The 20,882-nt window shown below is 49.2% G+C and overlaps 2 protein-coding genes across 2 annotated transcripts in view; both read right to left on the bottom strand.

Annotated features, from left to right (window-relative positions):
- The window catches only part of LOC144167137 (uncharacterized), a 41,248-nt gene extending 22,311 nt beyond the window's left edge, over nt 1–18,937 (bottom strand). Inside the window, exon 1 of the mRNA XM_077696507.1 lies at nt 18,842–18,937. The gene's annotated coding sequence lies outside the window, so the exon portion shown is untranslated. The remainder of the gene's footprint in view (nt 1–18,841) is intronic.
- Nucleotides 18,938–20,594: 1,657 nt separating this feature from the next.
- Nucleotides 20,595–20,882, bottom strand: part of LOC144167136 (uncharacterized) — a 32,411-nt gene continuing 32,123 nt past the window's right edge. The window contains exon 6 of the mRNA XM_077696506.1: nt 20,595–20,728. Coding sequence (XP_077552632.1) covers nt 20,642–20,728 — 87 coding nt within the window. The 3' untranslated portion in view covers nt 20,595–20,641. The remainder of the gene's footprint in view (nt 20,729–20,882) is intronic.

The raw sequence follows: 20,882 nt of genomic DNA, 5'->3' as shown, positions 1-20,882 counted from the left end.
GGCACGTTATGTAATGTGGATTGGTCTTCCCGAGTAAACATTGAGGCTAAAAACGTATTAAAGGCAGAACAGCACTGGCTGTTAGAAAGAGGTTCGTGATTCTCATCATGTAAGGTAATGTGGTTAGCATCACGATTGCGAGATATTTCACGCCAGAATTTTTTTTGGTTAGTTTTTAGAATGGAAGCCAGGTCGGTTGAAAAATATTTAAGTTTAGCAGAACGTATAGCTGCGCAGTAGACATTTAAACACTGCTTATAGTTATCCCACGCACTGGCTGTGCGCAGGCGTTTAGCATTTCGGTAAAGACGTTTCTTTTTATTTCTTAATTGGCTGAGTGACTTAGCGAACCAGGCATTGCATTTGTCATTGGATATCGAAACCAAGGGAATGTATTTATTAATCAAGGCGGTCATTTTGTCACGGAAAAGTACCCAGTTGTCGTGGACCCAACGATTACTAAACGAGGGCAAGAATACCTGGCAAAAGAAAATTTCAAGTTCATTGTTGATTTCGGCATAGTTAGCTTTATTATAGTCACGAATCTATTTGGTAGTTTTGCCGGGAAACGTTACAGGAAGATCAATGGTTACTTCAAGAAGTCTGTGATTGCTAAGACATTCTCGGTAAAGGACTTCCACGACTGTATCAGGGGCTGAGGTCAGTATTAAATCTAAGATAATGTTTCCACGGGTGGGTTTATTGACGACCTGTACAAGATTAAAGTCAAGAGTTAGGCTGATAAACTCGGATGATGTGTTACAAGGGGAGAATAGAAGGTTCCAATCAATCTGCGGAAGGTTAAAGTCTCCGAAAAGAAAGAGATTTTTAGTGTGTCACAAATTCATGGCATCAGTAATACTTTCCCTCAATTCAGTTATGAAAGAACGATTGATTGGAATCAGGAGGGCGGTACCAGTTTCCTATAAGAATAACGTAAGTAAGGCTTGTTTTGCAAGCGAAGCAAATTATCTCAAGCACCGATTTTGTGTCGACAACGTAAGAACAAACTTTTTTTAATACCCAAAAAAACACCACCACCTCTCCTGTCAGCGCGGTCTTTACGGTAGATATAAAGGTGTTAAAATTTGGCAAAATCTCGTTATCGTTAATATCAGGGTGCAGCCACGTCTCAGTAATCGCGAGGACGTCAGATTCGTTGTCGTCTAGCAGGGAACCTATTTCTTGTTTTTTAGGCAGTAGGCTACGTATGTTTGTACACGTAACTGATAATGAAGTTTTGTTGGAAATGGGGTTATCTTGTGGACGCACTTCAGCGCACGTGTTGCTGTGGCTTTTGATATTGCGCTTTGTAAGAGGTGGGGGATGTAGGAGCTATCTTGTCGACAGTACCACTTGATTTGTCATACTATCAACCACATATGTTTATTTGTCCATGTGTAAAGTGTCGACGGCTATGTAGAATTTAGTGTTCTGGGCCTTGGCAAAGTCGTACAATTTTTTTCTTATTTGCCTGGTAGTAAAAGAGAAATCTTCACTGATAAACCATCCAATTCCTTTAAGTTTTAGGACCTTATATAGGGCCTTATTATAGGGCCTTAGGGCCTTCTTATAAGGCCTTTTCTTGTTTCTAAGTGCCTGTGTGAAGTTGGGATTTTTTAACCTATTTCAACTGTTTAAAGGCTCTGCCGGAATTACTTGCGTATTCTAAGATTCTGAACAGGCGGATTCGCCGAATAAGGCTACAGTGACTGTTTTGTTTACATTTGGGATTATGACTGTAACGTTACCAAAAATGCTGCGTTAACTTGTAAAACTATCCGAACAGTCCCGAGATAACTCGAGTATGACCTTTAAGGGACACCCTGTCACGGAAGGTAAGTAGGTTTGTTTTACTTGCCTTCACACCACGTGTGACTCCATGCGGCCATTCCCGCGCCGAAAAAAAGATGTTGATATCTGTAAATCTATTGGCGCTAGGAGGTTTAAATATTGTAGAAAGGTTCTCTAGAACTTTGTGAAAGCGGCGCGTTAACAGATTAGAACTTACATGGCAGATTTGCTATAAAAAAATTGAAAATTTGCGCAGCATTAGCGAGAGAATCGCAAATGTTGTGATCAAGCTAAACAAGAAGGGAAGGTTAAATATAGTACGGGCCTATGCGCCAATAACCAGCTATGATGAACAAGCCGTAGACAGCTTTTACGAGGAAGTCCAATCAGTAGTGAAGAAGGCAACAATGCACTTCACGATTGTGACGGCAGACTTCAGCGCAAATGTCGGGAAGAAGAAAATGGGAGAAAGGTAAGTTTGAACTTCGGAATAAAAAATCGCAACAGTCGAGGAGGTACACTGGTCGGATTCGCAGAGAGAAATAACCTTAGGTTGATGAAAACATTCTTCTACAAACGAAGGAATGGGAAATGAACATAGAAAAGTTCCGATGGCACCACAAAAAACAAAATTGACCTCATTTTAAGTGACAATCCAGCTGTCGTAGAGGGGCTAAGTAAGATTCGGAGCAGGGATACGAACAACTTGGACGAGATAATAAAGGTAGCAGAACGATTCTACGCAAAGCTGTTTGGCAGCGACGTTAGACCAGGGAAAACTACTATGAGTACCAGCTCAACTTCTGATGTCCCGTTAGTAGCTCAAGAGGAAGTTGTAAAGGCTCTCAAAGGTGTCAAAATAGGAAAAGCTGCAGGTGACGACGGCATAACCGTGGATCTTTTAAAGGAGGGAGGACATATTGTACTGGAAAAGCGATCTGTACTATTTTCAGAATTCTCGAAGACTCAAAAAGTGCCCATAGCCTGTAAAAACGGTAATATTAAAGGTTTAAAGGTTTAAAAGTTTAAAAGTTTAAAGGTTTATTCAATTCACAAAAAATATACATACATGCGTATATAAAGACGAGGGTCCCAAAGCCATAAGGCTGAAACGGGACCCTCGGTAGTTGATTACTAAGGTAGCATGTAAACGCAGTGAACAGAAATGGTTATTTTTAAATAATTGCGGAAATAAATGCAACACTTGAAACATTAGCGATTTCAACAAATTAATTTGACAAGTCTATCAAGTGGATTTGCAATACCTACTACCAAAACAACTACTACAAAACATCCTCTCCATTCAGTAAAGGACATTGAATGCGTACACTTCTTTTTATTATACACCACGGGAAAAAGTTTGAGCAAATACACCAGTGAAAATAAAATAAAGACATCTAATTGCACCCTAAAAGAAATACCTTTAGTGCTATTTTAAATACCAGTAATGACATTGATGATTTTACAGAAAGAGGCAGACTGTTCCAGAGTTGAATAGCAGGGAAGTGGGTACTTTGTTCCCGTAATTTGTATGAACAATCGGGAGTAAAAAACTATTACGGGAGGCACACCTTGTGGGGTTTGCATTACGTAGAGAATGAACGTCGATGAACTGAAAAGGAAGTTGATTGTTCAAATGCTTAAATAACATGATTGCAAGATTGTGCTTAAATAAGTGATCAATGGATAAGATACCTGACTGGTTACGTAGTAACGAAACATCAGCACTAAAATGGCTGGTGGTAATAATACGTATCGCTTAATTCTGAATGTGTTGCACCGATTTTAAGTGACATTGATAAGTGTTTCCCCACGCGATGAGGCCATAGGTAATGTGACTCTGTACAAAAGAGAAAAAGAGTGCTAGCAGTGCGGAAGAAGAAAAGTAATGCCGGGCTTTAATGAGCGCACGAATGCCAAATGCAGTGGTTTTTTAATGTGGTTGATATGAAGATGAAACTTAAGGTGAGGGTCAAGACGTATACCTAGAAATGTTGCAGAATCACAAGCAGGAATAGAATTTTCACATAGTGTTAACGAGGGAAGCTGGGTTACGACCTTCTGACTTGAACTGAAAATCATGAATTTAGATCTTATAGGATTAATTACCAATTTGTTCTTTTTACACCAATATCCGATACTACAGCGAGCGATGTTAAGTTTAGATGTTAAAGAGAATATACACTTGTCCGATGTTGAGATAGTGGTATCATCCGCATATAAGACGCAATGGGATGGCTGCAGGGTATCAGGAAGGACATTTATATAAATCCGAAACAGCAGGGGACCCAAAATTGACCCTTGGGGCACACCTGTGTTACTAACTTTAGTTTCAGAAACTGTATCTGCTACATATACGACGTATTCCCTATCAATCTAATAGCTTTTAAAGAATGTTAGTGATGGACCAGTTATGCCGTGCGCTCCGAGCTTACTGAATAAGATGTTGTGATTAATTGTATCGAAGGCTTTCGTAAAATCTAAGAATACAGAGCAAACAAGCTGAGAATTATATATTGATTGATATAGTCCAATAAAGAAATCAGTGCCAAGTTAGTAGATGCTCCTGCGCGAAATCCGTATTGACAATGTTTCAATAAGCGGAATTTGTTTAAATAGCTGTTTAATCTATTGACAAACAATTTTTCGATTATTTTGCTAAGAGAAGAAACAATAGAAATCGGCCTATAATTAGCGATAACGTCTCTGTCACCTTTTTTGAATACGGGGATAATCTTGGATTGCTTCAACTGTTTGATTATTTCGATTTGGACTTGATTATTTCGGTTTGATTACTCGTTTGAATAATTCAATTATTCGATAAGCAGGGGGATCCCAAGAACCTAAAGAATTGCAGACTTGTAAGCCTACTTTCAGTTGTTTACAAGTTTTTTACCAAAGTTATAGTTAGCCGCATAGGGGACGGCATGGATTTCCATCAACTCAGAGAGCACGCTGGGTTTAGAAAGGGTTACTCAACCATGGATTACATTTATGTCGTCAATCAAGTGATACAAAAATCCGCAAAGTAAACTCAAATCCTTTAAATGGCATTCGTAGATTATGAGAAAGCGTTTGATTCCGTGCTCAGTAAAGCCGTGCTAGAAGCACTAAAAGACCAGGGAATAGAGCAAGCCTACATACGACTTCTAGAAGACATATATGAGGAATGCGCAGGCAGGATAACCCTCCACAAGGAAAGCGATAAATTTCCGATCCGAAAGGGAGTAAGACAAGGAGATGCCATCTCACCAAAACTATTCACAGCATGTCTGGAGGGGATATTTAGAAAGCTTGAGTGGGACAACATAGGATTTGAGGTTTGGGGAAGGAGCAACAAACATTCCAATAACGTCCTCTTCAGCTTAGGAAGCGAAACGCTAGAAGTCAAAGAATATAACTGCTTCGGACATACGGTTAGTGCTGAGTCTGCTGACCCTCACCACGAGAGAAATCCGGTGGAGAATAGGTATAGGCTGGGGAGCACTCGGCAAGCACTCCCAAATAATAAGATGCTAGCTATCTCTGTCACTCAAAAGAAAAATCTACAACCAGTGCATACAGCCAGTTACGACATACGGAGCTGAAACATGGCACCTTACGAAACAGCTAGAAAGCAAACTTAGGTAGCCTAAAGGGCCATGGAACGAATTATCTTAGGAATAATACTCAAGGACAGGAAACGGGCTACCTGGATCACAGTAAAAACTAGAATAGAAGATATCGTAGTTCAGATTAAAAAAATAAATGGACTTGGGCTGGGCTCTTAATGAGACGAATCGACAACTTCTGGACAATTAGGGTAACAGAGTGCATGCCAAGAGATAGGTTTAGAAAGAGAAGACCATTAATTTGATGGCGGGATGAAATAAAGAAATTCGGGGGTACACTGTTGACATGAGCATCGCAGGACAGGATCGGGTGGATGTAGAAGGGACAGGCCTTCGTCCTGCAGGGTACCTGATTAGAGTTATGATGATGATGCCTTTCAAGCATAGATGACGCCGTTGGATTACAGCAGGCATGGCTTTCTTTTCCTCACGGCGTAGGTTGCAACACGTAAGGATAAACTGGTGCTTGCAGATTGAGTGATGGATTCTCGCGTAGAAGTAAACGGAGCGCGGCAGCGGTTGCCGAGTAGCAGCGCGGTGTCGCGCAGGACTACCAACGGGGAGCGAAAAGCAGTGTTCTGGGGGTGCGTGCGTGTTGCCCCGTTGCAACATCTGTTATGTTTATTCTTCGCTCTGTGGCCTGTCTGAGTGGGCGGGGCTGATGTTAGAGAGAGAAAGAGAGATCACAACTTTATTTAGCCAAACAAAATTGCGGCGACTGTCTGCAACAATTTCGAGAAACGCTTTGGCTTTGTCCTTCGTGACTGCAAAAACTGAAAAAGCTGTAGTTATCGCTTGCGTGATTTGCTTGTCGCATCAGATGCGCCTTACATTCCTGCTTTCTTTTGTTGCTTTCTATTTACAGTGGCCATAGAATGCGTTTATTTCTCCGCCTGAAGGAAAGCCGACCTATAGCCGCTACATTACTTTAATAAAGTAATTAAGTAATTTGAGGGTTATAAAAAGGCCAAGACTCGAGGAAAGAAAAATCTTTAGAGCTGGTTTCCAAGTTATCTGATCGGCATAAAGCAGCGATTTCTGGCGGTACTTGGTGACCCCTTCTTATAAGTACTGGATGTGTTTGTTGACTACGTTCTGAAAGCATTTATGATTTTGATAGAAGTTGAAGAAAGTGTTGCAGGGTCTCTTTGAAAGAGATCGCTTAGCTCTATAAAAGCACTGGTTACATTGGAGCTGATTCGAACGCTGTTGGGTTCGATGTTGGCCCTTGCCATTTCCGCTATTTTCTCGCCTTCGATTTTGCAAGCATTCTACCATTGTGTACGCGTCTTGTATTATATGGACCTACATCGCATGCCCTGTAAGTTAACAACGTGTACTATTGCACCCTATTCAAAGTTTAGGTTACATTAGCTAATAATTAAACTATAGGCTGTAACCTCCCAGAATCGTTAGATATAAAAAAATTACAGTTAGGTTGTAGCAACAAGCAAAACGGGCCGTTTCACGATTGCGTGTGAGCTATCAATTTCATTGGACTCGATGCGGTGAAAAGCTGTCTTCTTATACCAATCCGAGGCGACCCAGAAAAATCACCCACGACGGCATCCTTGACCGAAAGCACGAAGGCGTCCCGCCTAGATTTCCCCTTCGTGTAATCCCTAACGCGCCTTAAACTACGAGCCTTCTTGTTAATTAAGGACAATCAATCAATCAATCAATCAATCAGCTTGGAAGCTCACTTCTCTGAATATAGATGGATGAGCTTAAGTGTGGTGCAAGCCATGTCTTGTATTTCACACTGAGAGACGCGCGTAAAGCAAGCCTTTCTTAAAGGCAGGGTTTAAAAATAGTGCGCCTTATATGACTACGTGGGTCATTTTCACTCTATCGCACCATTAATTGCGTACGATTTATTCCAATATTCCACTAAAATTGATTTATCTATTTTATTTTTATTTATTTACTTACTCTCAAGGCCGAAGCATTACAGAGAGAAGCGGGTATACATTGTACAAAAAAACAAGAAATACAGCAGATCAGAATTACATGCACACAATGGCAGTCTGAAAGCCATAAAAAGAAAGACTGCCTGATGTGAAAAAGAGGCAGGGTGGTTGTAACAGCAATGTTCAACATGGTTACGTCTTTGAATAACGCACACGCACACACACACACAAAAGCTAACAAGAGAAAACACAGGGTAACTGAAATGGCGAATTTACGCGATTGACTGTAGGGTTTAACGCACCGACGCAACGCAGGTGATGAGGCGCACCGTAGTGCAGGGTTACGGGTTAATTTAGACCACCTGGGGATCGGGCGTTTTTGCTTTTCGCCTCCATCAGAAAAGCGGCCGCCGCGGCCGGGAATCGAATCCGCGACCTCGTGCTCAGCAGCGCAACGCCTTAGCCACTGAGCCACAGGGGCGGGTTATGCCAGTCAAAGCTCCACCAGGTGTGATAATTTTATCCGCCAATTAGGCTGACGTCATTGCAAGCGAAATGTGCACATGAGTTACATTTGACAAAGCGATTTTCAAGCTATGAGAGTTTTGGCTGTTAGCAGTTTGATTTTCCTTGCGCCTTATTTCCTACTACGAGTGTGCGCATTAACTGATGCATGCATGGTCATTGATTCTTGATCCTGCTGCTTCCTGTGTTTCTGAGAGGAGCAGTTGATGCACGCGTGGTCACTTATTTTTCGAGGCACGTCGCCGTAGGTTGTTTATTTCCTACTGTCGTAATAAAAGAACACTACAAGGAGACAGGATGGTTCTCTCAGATAGGCAGCAGGTCCAATGGTTGCCTGCTTGACTGCGTCGATCGTGACGTAACAGTCAAATGTTATGATGATGACCATGTACAAATGATGATTATAATGGTTACGTGCAGGTTGTTGTTTGTGGTTGGCGGGACAGTAAAAGGAAAGGAAAGGCACTGGCGATATTTTGAACTTGGCAGGGAGCTCACCTGCATACAACCCAGTGCAGGGGAAGGGAAGTAGAGGTAGATTGACAGGCTAAAGTGGACAGAGACAGAGGGAGAGAGAGAGAGAAAAGCTACAAAGAGTCCCGGGGTCAGTCAGTCAGTCCTAGAAAGAGCCAGTCCTAGAAAGTTGTCAGTCCGGGCACATCTGTTCGGGCACTGCACTCCGGGCTACAGCCGCTGCGTGAGGCCGGTCGTCTCCAGGTAATGGAGCAGATGGGCGAAGACTTCCCGTTGGGTTGCCACAGGCCCCTTCGGGAACAGAATGTCCTCCATGCCGGCGATGGGAAGGTCTCGACGCTGGAGCGCTCGGTGGAGCTCTGCTCTCGGGCCCGCGTGGCGGGGGCAGAAGTAGAGTGGGTGCTCCAGCGTCTCTGGTTCTGGGCAGTCCACACATGTGGGGGAGTCCTTGCGCCCGTGTCGGTGCAGGCGCTCCGCCACATTGCAGCAGTCGAGCCGCATGCGGAGAAGCAGGCGGCGGCTATCCCTGCTGATGCGTGCAGGCAGCGGCTGTGGCGCCAGGCCACTCACAACGCGAGTGTCGGGGGGCATCTCGTGCACCATGCGGGCCAGGGCGCTGCGGGCCTCGTCGAAGGCGGCGACGTCTTGGGAAACTGGGGTGCCCTCCTGGTGGGCCTCCCTGGCTCGGGCGTCGGCGTCCTGGTTGCCCCGGATGCCACTGTGGCCCGGAAGCCAGTGGAGCCGCAGGGCGCAGCCTCGGGAGGCCACAGTGTGCAGCTTGGCTGCAAATATACGCTCCGGGTAGCCACTGCTGTTGGTGGGCTGGTCGGCCGCGTGCAGCCGAAGCAAGGTAGTCCTGGAGTCAGTGAGGATGACCGCCCTGGGGTGGTTCTGGGGCCCCCTCTCGAGGAGGAGGTCGGTGGCCAGGTGCGGCGCTGCGAGCTCCGCCTGTGTGGAACAAGTGGCGAAACACAGGTGGGAGCTCCGGCTGGCTCCCAGCTCAGGCACCACGCACACAGCCGCCCCCCTCGCACGTGCTGTGCTTAACGGAGCCGTCCGTGAAGAGATCGAGGTAGCTGCTCAGCTCGTACTGCAGCAGCGCGGCCGCCTCGTGGCGGATGGCCTGGGGTGGTATGGTCCGCTTGTTGCGGACCACGCGGAGGGTCGTGGTGATCTGCAGGGCCTGCCTGGCGTCTGGTGGTGGCGGCTCCAGCCGGGGTTCGGCGTCTCGGCGTCTCGGTTCGGCGTCTCGATCCCCTCCTCGAGGATAGTGAGCAGCGCTCCCATGTGCGAGTTGGGCCGGCTACGAAGCCTGTGCAGTAGCGCAGGCCCGTCGCGTGCGGTCATCAGGCGCTGGATGTGCCGCAGCCCCGTCTGCAAGGCCCGCATCTCGATGGGCCAGATTCCCGCCTCGGTGTAAGTGCCCGCCACTGGGGACGTGGAGGGAAGGTCCAGACAGAGGCGGATGGCGCGGCGCTGGTCGATCTCCAACTCCTGCCAGCGTCGAGGTCCCAGGTAGGCGAGTGGAAGCGCGTACAGCACAGCTGCGGAGGCCATGCCGTGGAACACGCGCTGCGTCACTTGGTGTGAGCAGCCATTGCCTTGAGCCAGAAGCTGCCGCACCCCTTGGAGCACCCGTGCGCTGCGTGCCCAGAGGGCTTTGACGGCCGGCAGCCACGTGAGCCGGCAGTTGATGAGCAGCCCCAGGTACATCACGGTCAGCTGCCAGGGAAGAGTCCGTCCGTTGAGTGTGAAGGGCGGTGTTGCCCGTCGAGCCCTGCATCCTCCCAGGTGTAGCATAAGGGCCTGCGTTTTGGCCTCCGAAAGCTGCAGGCCACGGCTCTCGAGGAAGACTGCAACTGCTCCCAGAGCCTCCTGGAGGCACGCCTTGACTGTGTGGCAGTCTTTGGTGGGGCCATGGGTCCACAGTGCCACGTTGTCAGCGTACAGCGCCCCCTCCACCGGGTATCGCAAGCCTTGAGGGACGCAGTCGGGGAGAGGAGCCAGCACCAAGTTGAATAGGAACGGGCTCAGTACGCTCCCCAGGGGCATCCCGGAGCGGACGTCTCGAGCACTGCTGGCCGCCCGGCCGACCTTTGTCCACAGTGTCCGGTCATGCAGGAATTCCCGGATGTAGCTTCCGAGGTGCCCCACAATGCCCATGCGTCCAGGGCCTCCAGGATGGCCCCGTGAGCGACCGTGTCGAATGCCGTCAGCATATCCAGCAGGAGCAGGAAGGCCACGTCCTTGTCGTGGCGGGCCTGTTCCAGCATGGAGATGAGTCAGCCGTGCAGCGGTGCCGCCTGAAGGCGCTTTGCTGCTCCCGGAAGACGCCATTGTGGTCCGCGATCCACTCAAGACAGGCCTGGGCTGCACTCTTCATGACCTTCTCAGCAGCCGACGTCAGGGACACGGGTCGGTAGGACTCATGCTCTGTTGGGGGCTTGCCGACCTTGAGAATTGGCGAGATGAGCCCCACGAGCCAGGGTGGCGGGAGGAGACCAGTCTACCAGACCCGATTATACAGTCGCACAAGCGGCTCGAGCTGAGTGACGTCCAGGTTCCGCAGCATCTGGTACGTCCCCCCGTCGATACCAGGAGCACTCTGCCGCTTGGGCCAGCGATTCAGGGAGGCTTGCAGTTTACGAAGTGTGATGTCTGTGGAGTAGAGGAACACCACTGTTTCATTGTGCGAGGCGGCTGGCGCCACGTCCAGTGAGGCCGCAGGAACTAAAGGCGGGGTTTGAGCAGCCCTGGCAAACTGGTTGACGAACAGCTCCACCAGGACCTCTTCGGTGATGCCCAGGGAAACGGCGACCGCGAGCAGGGGACGCCGGCTGGTGGTGGTAGGCCCCAGCAGAGCCTTAAAGATACGCCAGGCTCTGCCCGAGTCTCTGCGAGAGTCCATGGAAGAACACAGCGACTACCAGCACTGCCTGCGACGGTGCCGTGCCCGTCGGAGGCATTGGGCGTCTGCCCGCTGGTACTCCGTCCAGTCCTCTGGGCGCTTGCTTTGCATAGCCTTCCTCTGCAGCTGGTTGCGGCGGGCCCGAAACGGAAACGCTCCATATCCGGTAGTGGCGTGCAGAGAGGTACCTCTCCCCGTACCATCTCCTTGTCGACGCTCCGCACGATGGCTGCGAGGAAGTAGACTTCTGGGTCCTCAGTGCATTTGGTCATTTCCTTGCGAAAGTCGACCCAGCTAGTGACTGCGTAAGCACTTGTTTCGGCTCGCCTGCGGTGGTTCCCGGGGTCACCAATATGGGGTAGTGGTCAGAACCCCACGTGCTGGAGGCGGTCTCCCAGGAATAGGCGCACCGCTGAGTCACCAGGGTTAGGTCGATGCATCACAGCCACGACGACAAGGGCGGACGAAAGTAGGGTTGCCGGTGTTGGCCACGTGCAGTCCACAGGAAGTGGCGGATTCCAACAGTTCCAGTCCCCTTCTGGTGGCTCGCTGACTCCCCCAGGCCAGGTAATGGGCGTTGAAGTCACCGCACGCTATAGCGTCCGTGCCCACGTTTGCGCGCAGCCTGCACAGCGCCACAGCATCCCATGGTTTCTGCGGCCGGTTGTAGACTCTGGCCACAGTGGTGTCCATTGTCCCCATGCGCACCGTCACGGCGTTACACTCCATGGGGCCGTCAGCAACTGGGGCCAGGTCAACATGAGCGCTGTTGAGGGTGGCCCGCACATAGACCGCTGCCCGCGAGTTTCCTGTGGGTGGGTGGCGTCGCGGCACGGTGTGCTGCTGCAAGACCTCAGGCGGCAGCTAGTGGCGCTGAGATGACACACGTAGCTCGGCAGGCGCGGGGTGTCGCCGTAGATGTACACCTCCTGCAGTGACAGCACGTCGAAGGACTCCCGCAGCAGGTCCTCAGTTAGCTCGCGCTGCGGCGGGCCAGGCCGTTGCAGTTCCACTGCAGGATGCGTCGCCGCTGGCCTTTCCCATAGGGTCTGCTAGCCATGGTGACGGTGGGCGGAAGGTTTCAGGAGGGCCAGGGCGTCTGTGGCCGCCATACGTACAGGGTCATCGGAGGGCAGTCGGTGCACCAAGCTGTGCGCCAGGGCCAGGAGGACGGGCATCAGCTGCTCTGGGCCGGGGGCTGCAAGCGGAACGACTGGGGCTGCGGGCAGGGCGGAATGCTGGGCAGTGGGGCGCCTGGCTGCTTCCCGCTGTGCGGCAGACCGGAGCTGCTGTCGTCCCTGGGGGGCAGTCTGCTGCGTCTGTGGGCCAAGCCGTGATTGCCGCTGGGTGCTGCGCCGCCTGACCATTTCGGCGTAGCTGGGCTGCTGCGGTCGAACCGACGCCTCGACCTCGGCACGTAGCACTGGCTCCCGCGCCTGGGCCATGGCGGTGGCCCCACGGCGCTCGTGCTGCCAGCGTGGGCAACGGGGGTCCGTCACACTGTGGCGGGCACTCCAGTTGGAAAAGCGGGAAACAGCTGTGGTGCACTGTTGTGAGTTGTGTCCTCCCCCACAACACGCACACCTCTCGGTACCCTTGCAGCCGGCCGTCACATGGTCGAGTCTCCCACATCGGCCGCACTGGATAGGTCTGGGGCGGCAGGCTCTCACGAGGAGCAGCAACTTGTATACAGCGACGAAGGGGGTGAGACCGGTCCCGCAAAGTGCAGCACGACTGCACCACCGCGCTGCCGGGACACCTCACTTACAGGCACATCAGAGTTAATGTTGGCCAATATCTCGTCCGACGTGAGTTGCGGGTCCGCGCAGGCCACGACTTGTGCCGCGTTCGACGGGTCGGTACGCTCTTACGGGAATACCGCATATTTCCTCTGTTGCCAGCAGAGAAGACAGGCACTCAGTAGTCTCGTCATCGGCGGCAACAATGTTTAAGCGAGTGTTCATCCTCACTTCGGAGACACCGGCGACAGCGTCCAATTCACGGGCGACTGTCTCCCTCGATACCACAAGGAAGGAGGCAGAGCGGTCAGTGGGGCGGAACAGGCAGGTGCCGACAGCAGGCTGGTGTATCGGTCGCCTGGCAACAAGCTTCCGCGCTTTTTGGCCGTGTGCCTTGGAGGTCTTTTGCGTACATTGGCCCTCCACATCGTCCGAAGAAGGTCCGGCATTGGATCGCCCTTCTGTGGGGACCACTGTGGCCGCAAAATCCATTGGTGTGACTATGCACTGCTCCGTATCCCCTTTTCCTTCCTCGGCTAGAAGAGCGGACGCGGCCGCCGCTTTGTCACGCAGCTCACGGGAGCGCTGCGCAAAGCGCACAAGCTTGTTGGCGAGCGCGGTGCCACTCGTCGAGGTAGCGGGGGCACCATCCGACGAGGCAACAGGGCTCTGAGAAAACTTCCCCGCAGCAGCTGCCATCGCGACCTGTCCAGTGGAGGAAGGAAGGGGCCGGTAATGTGCAGGGGAGCTCACGTGGGAGCGGGACTTGACCTTTCGTGTCTGGCGGATCTGCGGAGCCTGGCCCGTGGTCACCCCTTTCACACATCGCTGGTCTGGTTGCTGCGCTTGGGGGTGGGGGCGCGCGAAGTGCCCACCGTCTCTGGGGTCCACTGTCGAAATGTCACCAGGCCTATCCTCGACCTACTCTCGCTCGTCTTCCGAACCGTGGGCGGGGCCTGGGCCGCGTTTTTTGGCGGCGCTGAATCCATGCTGACCACCTGGTCGCCTGCGTCGGCGTCGGGAGGACTGTGCTGCGTTTCGACACCTTCACAGTGGTAGCCAGACGTAACCAAGAAAGGCATGCCGGTCGACGATACAGCGACAAGAGGGAGAGGTCTCCTGCCCCGAGCTTGAAGCAGCTCAGTGGTGCGAGCATGGCCGGCCACGAGTTTGCTGCACCCGGCTAAGAGGAGTTCTAGACTACGTGCACAGTCGATGCTGCTGGTTCGGCAGTGTCGCGCCACTTGACGGCGTATCTCAGCTGGCATGAATGTCGTTGTTATCGGCCGGCTACCTTTAGGCAGGCTGTGGCTGCGCGAGCTTGCTCCTTGCGTGGCAATGCCGGTGCAGCGAAAATGAGCTTATCGGTGGTACGAGCGGTTTCTTCGGCGGTGAGAGCGCGTGTTTCGGCAGGAGATGCATCAGCGGCACGTGGCGACAGCGGCGACCGCGCCGTTGCCATGTCCTCGAATTCGAACTCCTTGGTTAGGCTTGCCGTGTCGTGTCCCGGGCATGACTACGCCTTCGGAGGCGTGGTTCCCAACGTGTATGCGGTCAAATGCGACAAGTAATGAATCATAATGATCCTGGAGACTTGCCGAATGGAGTAGACCGGGTGGTTCACGTCACAGGGTCGCTGGATTGGAGCCATGAGCATAGATTACAGAGCTCGACGTTGTGCATCTTTCAAGCGACGCCTCTTAGCGGGAATCGTTACGTGTAGGTCAGAGATCGGCGCCACAGGTTGAAGGTGAATGGACACAGTATATGGCAGTTCGACGACGCTTAACTGGCCCACATGTGTCCGAGTGAGCAGTCACCATACTAATGTAAGTAATACTAGCTATATTATCGCATCATAAATTGCTATCGCTCGGACCCCAATAAAAACCTATCGGCTTTCCTGGGCCCGTAAATAATCGTTATTGCTTGTTTGTTAGTAGTGCTGACATTATTTAGATATTCTAATTATTAATCCTACTCTAATTCTCACCAAGGGTAATACCATCGTCGTATTCATAATCATCTTCATCATCATAATCAACGCCACCACCATAATCATCATCATAATCATCATCACACCTGCCAAAAACTTTCTCCAGTCCTTTAGGCCGCACCCACGTATGCGCCCCAGCCATCTGCTGTGTTGGCTACAAAATGGCCCAGATAGGCCACCCAATATTGCTCAGGGCATTTCGGACGATCAAGTATCGCATCATTCAGCGGCAAAGGAGGAGGCGACGTGTCTTTATTTTCTCTAATAGAAACTGTTCGTATTGACACCGCCGATGACGTCCGTCAATGTAGACCTTTTTTGAGGTATCTAAGACTTTACCCTTAATAAACCAATATATACATTTTGAAACAGCGCCCGTAGTGCAAAGACACGTTATGAAAAAAGGGTAGAAATCCCCGATCACAAGAACGATCACCGCGTCGGATCCCGCTGTCGTCTTCATCTCTATTACATCGAACAGTTTGTCGAGGCCATGTCGGAGAGTTATTTTGTGTTCTGACGTTCGCTTGTTGGAGCAGATGTTGTTGATGTGCTTACGTGGCCGCTGTGCCCGAGTGGATAGGCCACTCTGATTCGGCGAGACACTAGGCAACGCGAGTTCTTTTACGGTGAAAGCACTAATTTTCCACTGCGGGCGACTTCTGCAGTTGAAGAAATATGTTCACTCTAGGAAAGCCTCCCACATTTTCTGCAGTTAACAACTACCTTGTGCGAAGGGTTATGTGGGGTAGGGTAAAGGGGTGGGGGCTGATATGACACAGTATGCCTTTGAGGTCTAGCCGGTTGCGCTTTGAGATCACGCTTTGATGTGTAGCCGGTAATAAGAATTACCTTGCTTGGCCTGCAACCACGCTCAACTCGATGCTACGTAACGTTTAACCTGAAACATGGCGTTGAGGCTTCATTTTATGAACCGGTAAGTTTTTTTTTGGTGAGCCTTACATGTGGAATCGACACCAGTGCTATGAGCGCGCTGTAGTGGATGGCGCCGGGATATTTTCGACCCTACCTAGAGATATCAACATCTGTGAAATGTCGACACACGAGTGTTCTTTATGTTTTTTGTTTCATCTATTATTAATGGCAAGAAGTAATTATTGACCCATTGCACTTCGAGCAACGTGCACCGTTTGACGACGCAAAACCTCAGAGCCCACGTTAGCCTTAAAATTTGGCGCTATGGCACATACCTGACCGTTACCTGCTGTTGTTGCAGCAAAACAATGCATGCACACAGAGTTAGATATTCCCGTGGTTGGGTATTCTACAACACCTTGAAAATAGAAGTAGAGAAATAGGCGATTCTGCAGACGCTACCAGTGTTGCCGTGAGGACTTCGTTTTGAAGTAACCCCCTCTCCCGCTGTGACACAGGCGTGGCCATTACGATATCACGCCCCGTACAATGGTAACTCCCACTCGTGCGCAGCTTCTGCTGAACATGGCGATACAGGACACCTGCTGCGGACTTTCACTTTATAGGAAGAGGCGGGAACGGGATGCATTCGAGGCACAGGCCTACAACCTGGCCGACCACGTGACCTCCATCGGTGGATATGGGGACCCCACCACCGCTCCCTTCTGGCGTTCCTCTGCGAAACGGCTTTATGTCTTAAAGGGACCCGCAACACTTTCGATAAGCGCTCTGACTCTTTCCATCGCGTCTGGAACCAATGCGAAAGCTATAGTTATCGCCAGCACAGAGCGGCACTGCGTGATTTGCTCGTCGCACCAGACTCGACTTCAATTTCTGCTTTGTTGTCGCCGCTTCTTTTAAAGTTGCTGTCGAAAATCGTTCATTGCTGCAACTGAAGGAAAACCGGCCGACACACGCTACATGGCCTTAGTGACGTAATTCAAGCCGTAGAAGAACGTCAAGACCGGGAAAGACAGAAAAATCTTCTGAGCGAGTTCACAAGTTATCTGATGGGCATAGAACAGTAATTTGTGGCTGAGGTACTTTGCGACTACCTAATCTAAGTACTGGCTATGTTGCGTGACAACGTTCTGCAAGAATTTAAGATTTCAAAAAAAAAAAGTTGAAAGAAGTGTCGCAGGGTATACCATTGGATACCAAGGTATACCATTGGAATAAAAGTATACATACTCAAATGAGATGGAACGAATCAGTCATGAAATTTCTTACCGAGCAGCCCTGGGCAGGTAGACATCAAGGAGCAGCTGCCCTTAATGCCTTGAACCCTGTACGCATACTCTAAAGGCGACATTTTGTTTCGTAGTGGGTACAAGTCCGGCACTTCCTTTGCGCACCCAGCGCAACCTACTGCTTCGCTTGGAACACTCGTTCTATACTTTTAAACAACCACCAAATCACCTCTGCTGTCGGGATTTAGCAGGGTAAGGGTTTAGTCGAGGGTTTCAGCGCGAACAACCTTGGTTAAAGCCCCGGTGATGCTGAAAGTTTTCTCAAAAACGTGAATTGTATTTTTAATGTTGTCTTAGTTCAACTGTAGCGATTCTTTTCGTACATAATGGTGATTTGCTATATCTAGGTATATTTATTGGCGCTTCGGGGCGTATCAACCCGTTTTATTAGCGTTTTGCATCGCTCCGGAAGTACCAGGCTTGTCCCTATAACTGAACGGAATGTCGCATACTGAAGCAAAGCAAAGTGCTGAATTGTATGCTGTTTTCGAACGATATTTCATGTTTGGCGCCGCCAGTCGTTTTCTTAAGTTTTTTTTTCAGTCGCCGTTGGCCGGAGAAAGCCTTCGGCTGTTCAACGTGGTTCCGAAGGTGAGAGTTTAACGCAATAACTAAACGACGTTTCGGTGCGCACACTTAAGTTTATCATATATTTGTTCATGATATGCAAAAGCAGAGTTCAAAACCTTTAAATAACAGGGCAGTCAAACGTTCAAAACCAGCTAATTGATTTAGATACACTTTAAGCACAAATTTTCTCTTGATAGCGAGACATTTTGCTCTTGCATAGAAACTAGCAGTATTGCTGCGGCCCACTTCACACGCCGCGAAGGCACTTACATCCGCCAGGCTCAGACTCTCTCCCTCCCTTGTGACCTAGTTCTTCACTATATAATGACCCGAGCTGGCACGCCCCACTGTCAGGTGTGTGGTGCCTATCCCGACGTTAAACACACCTACCGGAATTGTCCTCGCGCCAGGCGATGACTTCACTTCCTCATTCACACCTTTTACCATCCCACATTCCATACTCATGGCAAAGCTGGGCCACTCCTCCGCCATGGCAAAGCTGGGCCACTGGGCCACTCCCCATCCTTTGGCCTCGCCTCGCCCGGCACATTTCCCACGTGCGGGGCCCTGACACCTGCGGAATTCCCGCCTGAACGTATTCCAGGCCCACCAGAACTACATTTTCGGCAGAGAGGACATGGGCCGCTTTAAATAAAGTTTGATCTTTCTCTCTAGTTATTTGAAAGCTGTGATCAAGCTGCGGTCAGTACTGTGGGACGCCCTAAATGTCGTATTTATAAAAACGCGCATCGCATCTCTGATACGTTGTCACTGCAGGGTGCCACTATGTGGGGTTAGAAAACACATGGCGATGTTTTAAAGAACCAAGGCCTTTAGTGTAAGAACCCCCTGCCGTAAGGTTGGTTTCCGGTTCATGAAAATTTTAAACAGTTCCGAGGTATGCTGTAATGTGTATTTCAGGTAACATGGTGGTGTATAGCTGAATCCCATGAGATCTGCGATGCGATTAATATTAAACTGTGAGCGATACGTTATCAGACTGGACGAACGAGCTATACAGTGACGTGGTGCTGCTTTGATCCACTGTATGCTCGGCTGATTTGATGCTTTGTTCGATAATATTTCGAGGTTTTTCAATCCAAGTTAATATTGTAACCTTCCGCTCACCGGTTTTTTCTTCGCAGACGTCGAACTTCTCGAGATTAGAATACTTAATTAGGCTTGAAAAAAGAGCGAGAGCAACGGCAAACGCGGTGCCTGTGAGCTTCATTGTGTTGGGCGGTTAGCTCTTCGCTTTACTTTTATAGTGCGCAATGTTGATCTGACCACATTCCGAAGTGTATTTGCAGCAAAATCTTCTGCTGTGGTAATAAAGGAAGTAATCCATCTTGCCTCGCTTCGAAGCGTCTCCTCAAATAAATCCCTGTCTTTTATTTAAAAAATGACCACTCGAAATATATGTCATCAATCTTTTGACTCATGACGGCCAAGCACACGGTGACGTTGACTCGCGGTCAAGCCCGCCCTTCGCTCATGGCGTCCGGCCTCATTATTGTTATAAATGAAGCCCAAGTCCACAAAAAAACCATGTCGCTCTACGAATTACATGGAAGCCAGCTACGAGGAGAAATTTTTTATTTGTGAATGAATAGTTTCTGCTTCCTGGAGACAAAAGCAGTCGGAGTGCACATTTCCCGGACTCCTGCAAAACATGAGAGGGCGTGCTCGCGTCTCACCATGTATCGAATGCTTCCTGGTAAGATTATGAACAACCTCTGCGACCCTGAGCACGAAAAATGTAAAACTTCGGCTCAGTTGCACCAAAAAAAAGTGCATAACCGAGGTACAGTGCCTAAGAGCGGTTAAAAGTTGAAAGGTAATTGAATCTACAAAAGATGGTCGCGAAATCGGGTACATACAGACGAGGGGTCCCGTAGTCAAGACCGTACCAGGGCCATGAGTTAATTGTTAAATAAAAATAAGCTGAATGCCGCTAAAAACAAATTAAATCGTTACACACATTGTAGCGAGATATAAAGGCGAAAATAAATGACAAGGAGATTGATAACACAATAAGCCCAGCCATACATGTCAAGAGGTAAGAGGTAAATAAACCAGCAGATAAGGACATAGAGACTCGCACTACGTTGAAGGTGGTGCCTCATGAAGTCTCCTGGTACGTGTCTACATTATGTCACTACACAGAGTATTCAAGAGCAGCAGAAGCAGTTTACTATCCACGCTGTAAATGGTTGTTTTTGACATTTTTGTACAGTGTTAATGAAGGTGGTAGCAAGCGATTCCGCACATTTGTTCCCGCCTCTCAGTCCTTAACTCTTTACAGCTGCTCACAACAAAAACGCCTAGCTGGTGTAATTAAGTATTACCAGTTGACCTGTCGGCATACTGGCAGGACAAACCGCTGCGCATAAAAACGTTCTATAGTCGCGGACAAACAAAATGCGAACACAAAACGATGAATCAGAGCCCCCCCCAATTCAAAAACATTGTTCGTGTAGGTCCAATAATGCCGCAGTGTTGGCATATTTCGAACGCCAGATTTTCTAACTTGGTTACTGTAATTGGCCCACGCATAAATTGAGCCTGCATGGAAAACAATTGCAATATTTGTGTGTTTTGAATCATGTTGCCGTGACTGCGGTTTATATATTCATGACTGCACATATGCAGTGATTGTATGTCATGCGCCCAATGCTTACATGACGAGAAAGGTGATTCCAGTAAGGAATATTTTCCTAAATCACAAGTGGTGTTTTCTTTTTCGTGCCGGAAGTACAGGTGTTTTGTGAATATAAACTGCTTGTCTGCGAGTGACGACTACCATATTGGGCTTTTCGAAGAAGCGTGCGGCTTTGTGTTTGGTATTATTGCGGTAATAAAGTTACGGACAGGTGAACAAATTTTGACAACGTTTATTCGCAGCCAACTTTTATTTCCAGCCAAAGTCTAAAAAAGGTTGTCGCGGACCCATTTTATGCCGAACAAGCTTACTGCTGGGTCTTCTGTCATGATTTTGTGCTTTTTGGCGCAGCTCTGTAAGCAAGAAAAGACAGTTACTGCGACGGTTGGGTAAAAAAAAACTTGTAACTTAACATTTTACAAAATGAATTTCTCGTAGTTGCACTAATAATCTTATATCCTTGCGTTAATCGGTAATTTATTCTTTTCATGTGCAGGTTTCCCGCTT

The sequence above is a fragment of the Haemaphysalis longicornis genome, unplaced genomic scaffold (assembly GCF_048455015.1).
Source record: "Haemaphysalis longicornis isolate Haplotype H1 unplaced genomic scaffold, Haemaphysalis longicornis Haplotype H1 scaffold_2, whole genome shotgun sequence".
Lineage (NCBI taxonomy): Eukaryota > Metazoa > Arthropoda > Arachnida > Ixodida > Ixodidae > Haemaphysalis > Haemaphysalis longicornis.
Note: the sequence above shows the minus strand (reverse complement) of the source record. Positions and strands in the feature narration are given on the sequence as shown.